At 43.0% G+C, this 15,362-nt stretch overlaps 1 protein-coding gene across 5 annotated transcripts in view; it reads right to left on the bottom strand.

The window, feature by feature from the left end:
- The window catches only part of MAP4K3 (mitogen-activated protein kinase kinase kinase kinase 3), a 138,733-nt gene that overhangs the window by 6,061 nt on the left and 117,310 nt on the right, over positions 1-15,362 (bottom strand). For all 5 annotated transcript variants that reach the window (XM_025205673.1, XM_025205674.1, XM_006024921.3 and 2 more), the window contains 5 exons: positions 12,153-12,256; positions 10,676-10,847; positions 6,734-6,802; positions 6,548-6,640; positions 3,101-3,171 (listed from right to left, as the gene is read on the bottom strand). In XM_025205673.1, coding sequence (XP_025061458.1) covers positions 3,101-3,171; positions 6,548-6,640; positions 6,734-6,802; positions 10,676-10,847; positions 12,153-12,256 — 509 coding nt within the window. The remainder of the gene's footprint in view (positions 1-3,100; positions 3,172-6,547; positions 6,641-6,733; positions 6,803-10,675; positions 10,848-12,152; positions 12,257-15,362) is intronic.

Genomic DNA, 15,362 nt, shown 5'->3' with positions numbered 1-15,362 from the left:
CTGCACCCCCCAAGAGAAGCTGGGGAAATGATCAGAGAGCTTGGGGATTGAACCAGGAGCTAGATGTCAATATCAGAGCAGTTCTCCCCCCCACTTAGTTTTTGTTTCCTTGCAAACACAGCTCCAAAACTCAGAAATTCTCAAAAACATTTCTGAAATGTTTTGGAGCCTTCCGATTCATTTCAGAGCTGTTTTGGAGCCTTCCATTTTGATTCGGATTTGGTGTTTTGAGTGCCCAAATAGCCCAAAACACATCCAAAATGAAAAGGCTGCCAAAATTTCGCACAGCCCTACTGTAGTCTGAGATCATTTTCCAAGTTTTTGGGAAGAGAAACAGCTCATCCTTCTTCTTATCTTTCTGGTTTGTTAAGAGTGGGACGTTTGAAAGCTTCGCAGGGGTGCTCAGCCACTGGATCTGGCCTGCAGGGCTCCCCGTGGATCAGGAAATTTGGTGACAGGGGAGCAGTGGTCATTAACAGTCTGCCAAATTCCCAAATCCCAAGCTTCTTGCAACTGGCTGGGGCCAAGTCAGGCCAGGCTGTGACCTCTTCCCCCCTGGGGCTGTACCACACCACCCCCCACTTGTGGATCAGGGCTAGGCCAGGCCTCGCACCACTCCTCTTCAGGGCTTGGCCATAGCCCTCCCCCCATGGGACCGGATTGAGGCCAAGCCATGCCCCCTTCCTTCCCTGCAGGGCGGGGTTGGGACCTGGCCAAGCCCTCTCCTCCCCAGGGCTGAGTCACATCCCCTTCCCTCTCCACGGGGCTGGGTCAAGCTTCTTTCCCCTGTGGGGCTGCACTGGGGATGTCCTGCCCCCTGTGCCCCTTCATGTGACCAGATGGAACCCACTGTGCCCACCCAGGTGCCAGAACAAGAACACTGGCTGGATCTGGCCTGCAGATAGACTAGGCACTGGCAGTCTAATCCACCAAGCAAAAAAGTTGAGCATCACTGCTCTAGGGGGGTCAGCTTTCTCGCAGGTAAGACGTAGTGAGAAAAATCTAATATAAAGCAGTAAGCTCTGCATTTGGTTCTTTTTCTGAAAGCCATTTCTATGGAGTCAGTTTTATACAACCTGGACCCAGCTCCTGTAGAAGTTGCCTCCCGAACTTACATGTCTCCCCTTTTGGATCGGTTTTACTGCTCCAGAGGTGATTTTTCAAGCCCCTAAAGCCAATGCCATACTGGAATCTGAAGGTCAGCTCAAGCAACCCAAAATGTTCATACGCAAGAAGATGGGCTGCTGTTTTTATCAATTAGATCAGTGTTAGGAATAATCAACAAACCCTAGACATACATTGTTATATCTCCTGAAGGTCATGAATGTGTGGATTTTTTGTGGTTAAGTTCTGTATTCAATAGTATTAAGATCAGTCATTTAGCCAGTAAGTACCTAAGTGTGATGTAGCTGCACAAGAGGTGAATGTGGTTTTGGGATGCATCAATAGAACCATTAGGTAAAAGACCACATGAGGTGATAGTGCCTCTACTCGGCACTTGTTAGGCCTCATCTGGAGTACTGAGTGCAATTCTGGGCTCTGCATTTTAAAAAGGATGTGGAGAAGTTAGAGGGGGTCCAGAGATGGGTGACAAATGATGAAGGGCTTGGAAGGCATGTTGTATGAGTAGAAGATGAAGGAGACAGGCAGGTTCAGCTTGTGGAAAAGGTGCTTAAGTGGGGACATGGTAGCACTTTTCAAATACCTGAAGGCCTGCCATAGAAAGGGAAACCATTTTTTCTCTCTTGTTGCAGAGAGTAGGACCAATGGCTTGAAGTTGCAGCTCAGTAGGTTTAAATTGGATAGCAGGAAAAACTTCTTCACTGTCACAACAGTGAGGCAGTGGAACAGACTGCCTAGGGAAGTTGTGGACTCTCCATCACTGGAAGTGTTCAGGTGGAGACTGGACAGGAATTCATCAGGGATAATCTAGACATAACTATGCCTACTATATTCTACTATGGGCATTTTTTTTCATTCTTCTAAGCTTTGCTGGTTGTCACGTGAGGATGAGAGGGAATTTTTCCCCCTCCTGACACTACATTTTCCTGAGACATTTGATGTTGGCTGCAGATTTCAACTCAGGTATGCCAATGCTCTTGCTGGGACATCAACCCAGAGGTTGCTGGGTAGAGGATGTTCCCGTCTAATCAGGGTCAGGCCATCATATTTAGGGTTAGGAAGAAATTTTACCCCATGGTCAGATTGGTTTGAACTGTGGGAGGGGGTTTGCCTTCCTCTGTAGCAGGGGGCATGGCCCTCTTCCTGGGAGATCTCAAGCATATTTTAACCACCTTTGCAGCAGCAGAACATTGGCTGCTATGGTCCCCCTGCTTTACCCGTGATAGAGTAGGGTGTCATGTCTTGTGTTGTATCTGGGTTGACTCTAGTTTTGCTAGGAGGTTAGATAATAGATCTGTATAGGATGGCTTGAATAGGGGTGATCCTGCCTCTGGCAGGGGGTTGGAGTAGATGACCTCTAAAGGTCCCTTCTGGCCGTACTTCTCTGACACTGATGTTTGCTGCAAATTCCATGTGAAATAACGCAGCAGTGTAATGAAGTGGAAGACACTTCATGCAAGTTTGATGCATCATGAGTACATGAACATGACTAATTCTATTTTAAAATAGCTTGCTCAATTCCTCAACTGAGACAAAGATGTATGAATTATTTGATATGAGTCTGAATTTGCTATGGTCAAATGCACAAGCACTCTCTTGCTGAGAAATCCCAAAAACTGGCATCAAAGAGTAACTGACCAGGGCTATTGAAATTGGTCTTTAAAAATAGATATTCAGATGACTTTGGCTAAATGCTTCCCATTTTCCAATGTGGCCTTCAGATCCTTGGAACAGAAAAAAACATCAATTGTATCAGTTTAACATTATATCTTGAGAATGCAAATCTAATTCTTTTTGTTGATGAAACAAACGCTTAAAACAGCAATGAATTTTCAGTTTCTTAGCATTAACAGTGCTACATAAACTTTTTATAAATCAAAGAAACAGTATTCATTGTACTCCTACGCCTGTTGCAATTTACTTTCATTATAACTGGAGTAAGGGGCAACGGACAGTAGCAAGTGCATTTCTTGCTTACCTCATTTGACCTAAAACTCCTTCCTTGCATGCCATGTTTCCAGAAAGCTAACACACTGTCTTGTAGACAGACTGAAAGGAAAAGAGTACTTGAATGAATTTTAATACACACCCAAATTTATTCTTTCAAGGCAAAAATATATTCCTCATCTTCTGGAAATTTTGTCTCCTGTACACATTTTATAATTAACTCAGTTCTCTTAAAGAAGACCTCAAAACGTTTCAACGGAATCACTTAACCCACCCCAAGCTGGTCAGAAATGTATAGAGCTACATAGAGTACTGTAACTACTGCTGAAGTAAAGCTGCCTCTACAAAGGAAACTCAAAAGCCATTGCACACCAGCAGCATAGTACTTCTACTGAGGGAAGGAGAAAGCTAAATATCAAGGTCCTTGTCGCACATTAATTTTAGGCAACGTCTGGAGCTCTTAATCCCTAGGTTGTCCACACATGAATACCTGAAACTACTTGTAAGCACACTTAAGCAGGTTAAAATTACACTGCTCCAGGGCAGGTCTATTTCTGATTGGTACCACCCAGCTTGTGTTCCATTAATTCTGACCACTCCCCACAGACGAGCCACCCAAATTGCAGTCCTCCAGAATCCCAGAATGCAGTCCACACCCCTGCCTTCCTGTTTTGTGTGGACAAACTCTCCACCCCTTGAACTCTACTGGCCAGGGGGCAGTTCTGGCAACAAGCCAACTCCCTGCTCTTGGGGGTATGACCTTCCCACCCCCATGCGAGCAACCACATGCAAGCAGCCTGCAGAGCACAAGCCAGCTAGCCAGGCTGCAGGATATGGATGCATCTGGGAATGTGGAGGAAAAAGATAGTGGGCTTGATTGGGTCCCCGAGGGCTGTGGTTTCCCTCCCGGGGCAGGGGCAGTAGCTCCCCCAAAGACACCTTCTCTCATTGCTCCCAGCCATCCTGGGAAGCATGACCAGCACCCCACACACCCCAATCCCAATCTATTAAAGCATGAGGTCTTCTTTAATTTACTTTCTCTTGATTTCTTTAAAAAACATTTTTTAACTTCTTTTTATCTTATTTCAGTGGCTAACTTCCTTCATTTCACCAGTCATTCCTCATTGCCATTTCCTTTCCACCTCCCATTTCATTTCCCAGCTTCATGTTCCTGCCCCCCAAACACCAAACTTCCACCTAAACCAGGGATAGAAGCCTGTCCTGGCCCATCAGTTCGCTAGTGGCAACTCACAGCTATAGTTCCTAGTCCGGGCCCTACTTGCTAACTCTCTAGTGGCAAGTCACAGCTGTGCAAATGGGAACAGTTGGAGAAGGTTTTTAGCTTTAAAGTGCATCTGCTCCAAACTCAAGCTAGCACTAACACTGATCAACATTTGAGCAGCTCAAAAATGCAATGTGTAACAAGACCAATGTGTGCAATGTGCAACTGAAATGTAAGGGAAACTTAAGTGGCTATTTAAGCATAACATCTCCACTATCTTTATGCTTTTAATTATGGAAAGTCTTCATAAACATCACCAATTAATAATAAACCTTTTATATTATTTGTAAGATTTAATTTTTCTCAGAAACTTTAAGAATTCAGGTTTTAAGAAAATATACAATTCTAGCTATATAGGCACTGAAACATTACAAAAGAAATGAATACAACTTTCTCCCTAACTCGAACAGTGCTGAAAAATATTCAGCTGAAAATTCTCTCCCTTCACCTTGTTTCCATACATTACTCTGACTTTATCTTGCAAGAGGGAGTTACATCATCAATCCCAAAACTACCTTTTAAATAAAATCAAATATGCACTTATCTAATGATTAAATTATGATCTAGCTTTTCTGAGAGAGATTTACACAAACCTATTATGTTACAGCTATGTTAAGTATTTAGAATTCGTTTTCATAAGACTGAAGGATAACTTTACAGCCTGAAGTATGTTTTCATTCCCCAAGAATAACAGCATGCAGAATAAGTGCAACCATTTTAAGAGTAGAATTCTAAACTTTCAGGGGAAGCCATGGAGCAAAATTTTGCAACTCCCCTTGATTAACTCTCTCACAATACCTCTTACTGGTGATTGTAAGCATGACAAAGACTTATAGTAACATTACTGCCTGCAACATCATACACATGCAACAAGACAGGCTAACACTACATGTTTTTTTGTAACAGATTTGGCATTATAAGAAATGTTACTAAAAACTCCTAGACAACTTCCATTTCACGTGTATTGCCAGAACAATTTTTTGTAGAAAGTAAGGAAAAAAAGGTCCAGTGATTTTCTAAGTATCATTTGGTAATAGAAAGGGAAGACGACAATGCAGAGCAGTGAAGAAATTGCAAAAAGTGTCATAGACGTACTGATAGCTAAACCTCAACAACACATACCATATTTACTTATATACACCCCAAATACATGCATCCTGTTCTGGGAAAGAAGGAAGAAAAAAAGTTTTTTTTCCAGAAACTTAACTGTGCTAAACATGGTTGAAAGTTGGCTCGTCAGGAGGTGCAGAGCCCACTCCTCAGTGTCACTCAGAAAGAAACTGCAGCTTCTGAACTACAGTTCTACTGCTCAGTGGCCAGAACAGGATTAAAACTGTGACACAGATGACCCTGTATCCACTTGGCCCCTTGCTCCTAGGCTGGGAAAGAAGCAATGCCCACAGCAGCCATTGCAGGGAACCATTATTCTGGTGAAGAAAATCATCTTCTCCACTTAAGACAAGCACCTCCATTTTGGAGGGCTGATTTTTTGGGAAAAGGTACATGTGGTATGCAAGTAAAAAAAGTAATACTTTTCATCCACAGATTGCAAAGTGCTTGAAGAGCACATAAGCATAATTTATCCTTCATTTTATGGAGGGAAAACTTGGGCACAGAGACAGCTGAACTGACTCCCCCAAGATTACTAAGCAGGCCAATAACAGAGCCAGGCAAGGAACTCAGGTCCTTGTCCAGTGTTTCATCTACTAGGTCACAATGCCTCCCAATGCAAGAGCCAGGAAGCACAGTGAGAGGGTCATACATCATGAGAATGGCATGCATTCATTTAGTAAAGGGTATAGAAATGTAGTCAGAAAAGAAAGACTTTAAATGGAAGTTAGTTCACAATGTCTGTATTTGCATTCTTGAAACTGACCTAAACAAATTAACTTTATGCCTAAAGAAAAAGAAAAAATTAGCAACAGAAGTAATTCAAAGGAGCAGTGGGAGCACAGACTTTTCTTTGGAGGCTGTCACCTATATATCCTGTTAACCTAATCAGACAGCATTGTGAGTTACTCTTCTGCATTGATCCTTAATGTGCAAGAGAATCAGAATATCACAGGCATACCAATTACCATTAAAAGAAATGTGAACCGATATATTTCAAGTGAAAGTGCTTAGAATTAGCATTTTTAATTTTACACTGCAAAATTAAGTATAAGGATTGAATATTATGACCTAAACCTGACTTACCTATTGATTCAATCTGGAAATCAAATGTGAGCTCTGATGACAGTTTTCGGCTAGATTTTAATCTGCCTTGCAGATTTACTATTTTTATACAACCTGGAAAACAAACAAAATGCATCACTCAATACTTAAAACTAAAACAAGTGATTTAATTTGAATGTACATATTTGGTTCATAACCAAAACTTACAGTCCAAACACACCAAAATGGTATCTCTCTCCAGCTGTGTTACATGTACAACACTTGTTTCTGTAGTGTCTATAACAAAAATGACAAAGTTAATTTATATATAATAAATTACTAGCAAGTCTACTGGGAAATTCTGGAGTGCAGAACAACTTCACTTACTGTATTTGAACTACAAAAAATGTTTGCCTTACCAGTGAAATTTCTCTTCTCTTAGAAAGGCATTCCCCCTCTTATCCAACTTGTTGACTGTGACAGAGGTAACTGAAACTGTAACATTAAAGTATGGACTTATTCCAGCCTTTTTTGCAGCCATATCACAGAACAAATTCATGCTTTAGGTGCTGTCCACTATCACTTGGTCTCTTTTAGTGTTGCTGCTTTGCATAATGTGAACATTTTAGACCAGGGGATCCCAAACCTGTGGTACTCATACTCCTGGGGGTCACGCAAGACATCTATGGAGGGTATGCAGGAGAAATTGTATTATGGCAGATTTAATTTTCATTATAATAATAATTGGAATTTAAGGGGTTAAAATATAAAACATATGCTGGTAGGAGTATGCAGGCAGTTGGTAAGTCTGGATGGGGATACACAATAAGAAAAAGTTCAGGAACTTCTGCTTTTAGACTATTTTCCACAGACACACATTGGTTTTATTTTTCCAAATTAGATCCTGTTTTATTATTCTTCTACCCTTGTTTCTAAATCATACTAGGGACTATGGTATTAGTTTTCAGCCCTTGATGCCATTTTCAGAGTCTGCATCTGCAGGTTTTATTACCAATACATGTACACCCTCTTGTAAAATGCTGCTCTAGATTACTTGAGTAAGGCAGCAAGGGTAACTTTCCTTCTGTGCTACAGATGCAGCTGCCTCCATCACAGCAAATGGGGAGATCTGACCAACAAGTTTGGATCAGTGGACTTGCCAACTCAAAAGAGAAGATAATTTACTTTATCAACATAACACAAAGCAACTCTTTTTAATCTGTCAGATACTACAGAAATTCTAGAAACCTTTCATAAAGAAAAAGAAAACCTAAATAAACTCTATTAGAGATGAGAAATTAGTAATCCCATAAAATACTGAGATAGTTGCAAATCCCCCAAATTAAAGATAATTAAATCCTTGATCCCGCTTAGGGTAAGGAGAAAACTCCACAGATGGAGGCACAGTAGAAACTGACTCACTGAGGCACCATTCCAATTTCAAGTTTCAGGTTCAGATTTGTATTGAAATCCTAAGAACAAACTAAATCTAGTGTCTAAACCAGTGATTCTCAAGCAAGGTGCCATGAGATCCTTTTATGGGTGCCACAAGGTGCCAAGCAATATTAGAACTGTTAAGTGTACAAACACTTACACATGCTTGACAAGATAAACCCTGAGATTTGAAATAGGAATCCATATCGTTAAAAACATTTTTGACCTGCTGTGGTCTTTCTGTATTCTTTGTAATGGGAGAACTGCTCTATTATTTTTCTGTACTCAAAACAAAGTGATAGTTAACAGGTGGCATTTTCCAAGGGAGCCTTAAGTCTAAAAAGATTGAAAACCACTGGTCTACACTTAAGTGGTAGAAATCTGGGCTTGCAATGTCTGCTATCTTTACTCTGCTCAAGCTTTTATGACAAACCAGTATTGCCCTAGTTCTCAGCCTAGAAAAAGGATGAAAACTTAATTTTAGCCTTTGCTAACTATTAAGGGAGAAAAGACAGAGGCAGTTCTTCACTTGTTTTTTTGGAATGATGAACTGCACTCTCAGCCTTCCAGCTGTGCAAGGTCCTGGTAGTTCTTTTCCACCCCGACTGAGGCTCTGCTCTGATCGTAGTGCTCATCAGACAGTGAATGCTCTATTTTGGAGCAGCAGCTGGTAACCTACAGCCTGCAGGATGGATCTGGCCCACTGAAACTTTGGGTCCAGCCTGCAGATCTGGGACTTCAGCAGTATGCCATGATGGGGGGCACCTTCTGCAGGTATTCTCCCCATGCCACTGAGTGGTGGCAGGGTGCCTGACTGACCTGCCTGACTCTGACCCAGGAAGGATCATTCCAGCCCATAGCTGGAAAAGATTAGCAACCTCACTTTAGATAACAGAGTAGAGCATTTGAGAGATGAAGAAAATGTAACACACACCCCCCTTTCTCCTTGTGACTTAGCTGTTGGGACCAGAAGGATTGGAGAAAATAGTTTCCCCTCTCCTTCACTTTTCCTCCACAGAGCAAATATGATTTGCTACGTTTCATAAAAGTTCCACTGCCTTGTTATAAGAGTGCACACAGAGAAGCAGCTCTATGTGGGGAGCCTAACTCAGATGCCAGAAGGCAGCATTGCTTCTGGAGAAAGATGTATTTTCTGAGCCAATAACTGAACCTGCCAATCACCAGAGGGCGTATGCATTTTCTGATTTGTGAATGCAATGCAAATGGAACAAACATATAATTTTCAAACATTTCCAAACAAATGCCAAACGTATAAAAACAGTTATTTGGCAGAAGCCATTTATAAGCCCCACATACAGCTCACTTTTGCCGCTTTTTATTGCACTCTCTACATGCTGCCAGCAGAGGACAGGGGAAGACTGATTGAACAGCATTTTTTTAAATGCAATTCTGACAGAATAGGGAAATAAGGCCTCTCAGAAACATACATCAGAAGGTCATAAAATGACTCAAGAATACTAGAATAGATGCAGTAAGTTAGAAAAGTATGAGAAATGTTAAACTGTCCATATTAAGAAAAGGAGCATATTAGAAAGCGACAATAATTTTATATCTAGAAAGATCTAAAACTAATGCAGATAATGCTGAAAGAGGAAAGAAAAAAGGCAAAAGAATATTTTTTTAAAAACCCATTTTTAGTTTAGTAGGAGAAGCACTGAGATTGCTGGAAGCCATGCAGCTACATAGACAAGTGCAAATTTGAAAATGTTCCACAAAATCTATGTACACCAATAATATATAACTGATTAGCTATATTTGGCAGCTCTACCACTGATCATATTCATTTATGTACCTGTCAGTCTGAGATATTCTTGTGTGCAGCAAGAAAATTAGCAGACATCTCTGTGATGGGAACAGTGCTACAACACTGTTAATGCATACAACAGTATCAGTGAGGTTTGTGCATAAGTACTGAGATAGGACCACTTCTGGCTCCACCATGGAACAAAATGAAAGTGCCATATCATACTTTGCCCTGCTCCTAGTAACAACTAAGGCCCTAAAACTGAGCTACTTCACAGTTTTTGCAACTGAGATTAGGACTACAGTCTGGCTCACTGCTGCAATTGGTTTTCAAGGGACTTGCAAAACAATCCTTAAAGGCTTTATCCACCAAACTTCCCTCTTAAGGTTCTGCCACTGGTGCTACTCACATCCCTACCAAACATACAAAGCCAGTCAAAGGAAGTCCTAGCTTTTTGCTGCTGTGTACAAGGCTAACCTGCCCTTGTTTCCTTGAATAAAGAGGAGAAAAATATTTTCCCTCTCTCGGCAACCGGAAGCTAGCAGACATGTTTTATCTTACTGATTCCCTGCAGCTGGCCCAAACTCTCTTATGAGCTGCCTTGAAAGGTGGTGACCAGCCTGGAATTTTATATAAATTCATTTAAAAATTCTATGTAAAAGAACATCACTGTTGAAAATTGAAACAAACAGAAGTCTAGTAAAAACTAACTGAAGGCAGCCCAGGCAACCATAACTCTGGCCTGTTTATTTAAATGGTACAAAACAATTCTCTTAGTCTAAAATTTTTGTTTGAAAGGAGAAAGTCAGTCATGCACAACTAGGAGTCCATTGTAAACAGAATACCCAATGTAACCTCGATGAAAGGATCACTCTATCACCCCCCAAAAGGAAATTATATATCTCACAAGCGCTGTACTAATAATAAAATACCAAATAATATTTGGGAATTCAATCATAAAATGTACAAACCTGTTTCTGTAAACCACGAAGAGGTAGAATTTGGGTTGACAGTCTCAAACTTCACCACCTGGTTGAAGTCTCTCCCTCTAGCAACGCCAACACAAACTAAAGGGAACTCCTGTTCAGGTACTACCAGCATTTCAAACAATCTTAGTGGACAAGGTACAGGAAAATCGATGTGCTAAATTAAGAAACAAAAAAAACTGTTAGAGAAAGTCAAACAAGTGAAAAAGTAAACAATTTAGTAGGTGTCATTATTAGACAATTAAAACAGCACTATAAGTTGAATAGAGTAATTTTTTAATTAAATAGTTAGCACACTCATATAACATCATAATTATTTTCAAGTATAACAGAATTGACAGGTGCAGAAAATCTGATTTACGAAGACAATGAGGTCCTCAAGTCAATTTTGTTGCAACAGCTTGACTTTCATATAACTTTCTTCTGATGGCTGCCTGCAGGAGACTGCCACTTGCGAGTGACATCACTGGGTGAGGTGTCACACAACCAGCTGACCAGACTATGGCTGCTGTCCTTTTAGGTACATTAACCATAATGGCCGCAACTATTTAGATGATTTCAGAAGGGCAAAATATGATTTTTAAGTGCCTAAACTGTCACAAATTCTATAGCAAGTAGGTCATATTATCCCTCCAAGTTTGGCAGCAATTCAGTTATCCATTTAGGTTCTTCCCTCAACTTCCCCAAGGCTCCTGGGGAATTCGGTAGAATATTCTCACCGGGTACCTCTATGACACTTACATGAAGTGCTCCCATTCATGGAACCATTTGAAAACAGACCAAATGGATCTCGGAATGAGCATATGAGCAGGGAAAAATGAGGTTAGCAGTACCTTTTCTAAATGAGGTTAGCAGTAGCTAGGAGAAAAATATAGGAACAAAACAAATCATTCACATCTGCTACTAAATTAATTATTAGGGACCTACCAAATTCATGGCAGAAGTGGGGTGCGCTGTAGCTACTTTAATCTTGCAGGTTTCCCCATGCTCCTCCCCTCCCTGCTGACTGGTGGAGGGGCCCTGCTTACTCCTGATCAGTGGGGAGGCAAAAACTGAAGTTCTAAATATACCACCGTTTTTGCCTCCTGCCACTAACTGGCTGAGAGGCCCTGGACAGCCCTGCTGTTTGCTGCTGAGTGGCGGGGAGGCAAAAACAGTGCCATGTTTAAAACTGTGGTTTTAGCTTCCCTGCTGATTAGCAGGGAGCAACAGGGGTCCTCCGTTAATCAGAAGCGGGAGGTTGGAGGGGGGGCAAGGGGCGAGGTGCGAAAGGGGGAACATACAAAATTAAAGGAGCTGCTGTGCACTCCACTTCTGCCGTGAATTTGGTACCTCCCTACTAATTATTTAAAAATAAAAGCATCTATAAATCAAAAGTTGTGCTAAAAGGTTACCCTCTAAAGAGAAATGAATTCCTGTTCGTGGACATCTTATTGTAACATTTACCTTGATTAACATTTACCTTGATTAACATAAACTTCTGCATTGGTTCAACCCATTCCAACAAAACAATGCTAGTCTGTAGTGCTCCACAAAGGTATTTATGGCCTGTGTAAGGATTCCTCACTGTCAAGAAAGAAAAGGCAAAACATGTACCAAGTATAAACATTTTCCATCTAACTTAACGTAGACCTTGCCATTCTGAAAATGACCCAACTTGAGAAAGGACACCTGAAAAACCCATTTCCATTCCTAAGAATTGCATTCTTAGGCAGTGAGCTCCTAGAAAGGTTAAGGGATAGTCTTCCCTTTTGGAGTTTCCACTGGCAGCTGCTCCTTCTTATCCCTTTTATCATTATTCAGTTAAAACGCGTTTAAAGAGAACATACAGGTTGCACGTCTGGGCAAGGAAAAGCCAGGACATGCTCAAGTTAAATTGTATGGCCAACCTCCTATAATTTAGGCATCAACAGCTTATTAGAACTGTAAATGACACAGCTATGAAGTCTCTGTCCCAAAGCTCTGTCCCAAAGCCTGTAAAGGCTAACAATCTGAATTCAAAGTCCATTTGACCCACTTTGTGCCAAGAGTCTCATTTAGGCACATGAAAATACAGATAAGCACCAAACAGCATTTATAAAGGTATAGAGGCAGACCAGGCACCTATACCCCATTGACTTTCAATAAAATTAAGCAGATGAAGTCTACTGGGAATATCCTCCCTACCACCCCTGAGGTTCCAAAAATCTATCTACATCTTTCAGCACCTAAAAATGCCTTTGTTGATCTCCCCCTTTGTGCAACATCTCACTCAACCCATCTGTAAAATGGGGGGGGGGAATGATATTCCTAAGGTAAGGTTCAGCTCAGGAACACAGAATGTGAAGTATGCAATAATTAACACCAGTAAATGGGAGGGGTGATATTCAAACTCTTCCTGGTCCCCCATTCAGTGCTGCTTTCCCTAGGCCAGAGGAACTGTTACTGGTACTGAAGCACCTGACTTCCAACACAGGTGCCAGTTCCAAGTCTACCAGGTGAGCAATGTCTAGGAATTTCCAGACACTGACTACTGCAGAAAGAAGCAGCCATGTGCTAGCTAGCCTTCCAACAAACAATGCCTGGTTTACCAGGACAACCATATGATTACAAGTGGGGTGCACTGCCAAGGTCTCTATTTAGCACTGAGGAGAAACCTTGCAGACCAATAAGTTTTACAAGTTACTCTTGTATTCTAAAGGTATCTAAAGAGATCGTATCTACCAGAATTTTTCCCTCTAGTATTTCCCCATCTTTCAGGCAGACCTGAAAATATTTCTTTCAGCACTCCAGAAAATCAGTCTACATTTTACCGAGGCCAGATATCTCAACCAAGTCAAGGCCTCATTAGCAGGGATCCTGGTTTTCCCCGATAGAAAACTGCAAGTTCTCTGATAACCGCCCCCACAAAATCCATAGTTAAAATGAAAGGCCACTATATATATATATATATATATATAGAGTAAGGTGTGAACACTGTTTTCTTAATATATTTACAATTTTAAAGCAATTTGCAAGGCTACCTGTGCCTCACTCACTATAATAAAATAAAATTCTAAATACCTCTAAATTTTGGTATTTGATTTGGGTTTTTTTATCATGGAAAAATCAGACCTCTCCCTGCCCCCTTAGTACACAGAATACAGGTCCAGGCCCCACACTCCCAAGCCACAGCTCCCCAGCCCCGCTGATGCCCCTCACTCCCCCCATCCCCCAGCTCTACTGGTACCCCTTGCCCACGACCCACATCCCCCCCGCAGCTGCCAGGGCTATAGGGCCAGGGACCCGGGTCCGCATCCCTCTACCACCCGCAGCAGTGCCTGAGCCCTGGCTGCCACCCACAGGAAGCGGCAGCTGCTATAGTGGAGTGCAAAGCCTTGCTCCCCCCCAACCCTGATGCCTGTCCGCTGCCATTATGGGCGAGTGCGGGGTTGGGCTTCCTGTCTTACTGTCCTTCTCCAGGACCTGTGCAGCCCAGCAGATGTGACCCAGTGCTGCAGAGAACAGTGGGGAAGCTGCTTGCAGCTGCGAGGTTTATACTGCCCTGGCAAGTTGTCCCCTTCTGACACAGCAGCAGAAGGGGTGACAGCTGCAGGGCTGTGCCCCTCACTGCTGCCACGTGGGCACAGGACACCTCGCTAGGGGAGCACGGAGCTCGCAGCAGCAAGCAGCTTCCCCATGCAGCCCTGCTCTGCCCTGCAGCACCACTTCGCACCTGCTGGGCTGTGGAGGTCCCAGAGGAGGGCAGCAGGGCAGGAAGCCCAAGCCCACAGAGGGCAACCTGCACCTGCCTCCACCCCCTGCACAGATATGGGGGTATGTGTCCCCCTGCAACACTGGGAGTGTGCACAGCAGTGGGGAACTGACCCCAGCCCCCTGGATGAGCCACCCGCAACCCCATTCTGCTCCCCGCTGGGGCCCTGTGGCTGCGCATTGTGGCCCTGGGCTCCAAGCAAGCCCTGGTTGGGCTTCCCCTCCCCCCTCGCCGGGGGGAGGGGAAGATGAGGGCGGGGGAAGCTGTGGACCACCAAACCATGTGGCACCCACAAGGACAACCCAGCCTGAAGAAAGAGAGCGTTGGGAACCTGAAAGCCATGGGGCGGCCAGCACTACGGCACAGGTAAGAAACTAAGAAACGAGAAGGTATGAAACAAAGGGCCCCTTGGGACTCGGAGCGGGGGGGCAGCAAAGGCACCAGTCGCAGGGCTCAAGTGCCTATATACTAATGCTAGGAGCGTGGGAAACAAGCAGGATGAACTAGTGCTCCTGCTTGCACAAAACACCTATGACTTAGTGGGGTTAACGGAAACCTGGTGGGATTCATCCCAAGACTGGGCAGTACATATTGAGGGCTATAGATTGTACTAAAGGACAGGGTGGGGAAAAAAGGGGGAGGGTTTATGCTCTATGTCAATGAGCAATATACATCAACCCTCATCAAGACAGAATCCAAGGATGAGGAAGTAGAAGGATTGTGGGTTAGGATACATGGGGGGCAAGGAGAAAGGGATTTGGTGGTAGGGGTCTGCTACAGACCCCTACATCAAGGGGAAGAAAGAGATTCGGGGCTCCTGAGGCAACTCTTGGAGACCATAAAAGCTAAAGAGGCGGTAGTCATGGGGGACCTAAACTACCCAGACATCTGCTGGGAGTCACAGACAGCAAAGTCCCACCGCTCACGCAGGTTTCTAAC

Source organism: Alligator sinensis, unplaced genomic scaffold (assembly GCF_000455745.1).
Source record: "Alligator sinensis unplaced genomic scaffold, ASM45574v1 scaffold794_1, whole genome shotgun sequence".
NCBI classification, from domain to species: domain Eukaryota; kingdom Metazoa; phylum Chordata; order Crocodylia; family Alligatoridae; genus Alligator; species Alligator sinensis.
The sequence above is the reverse complement of the archived record's forward strand: the minus strand, read 5'-3'. Positions and strand labels throughout refer to the sequence as shown.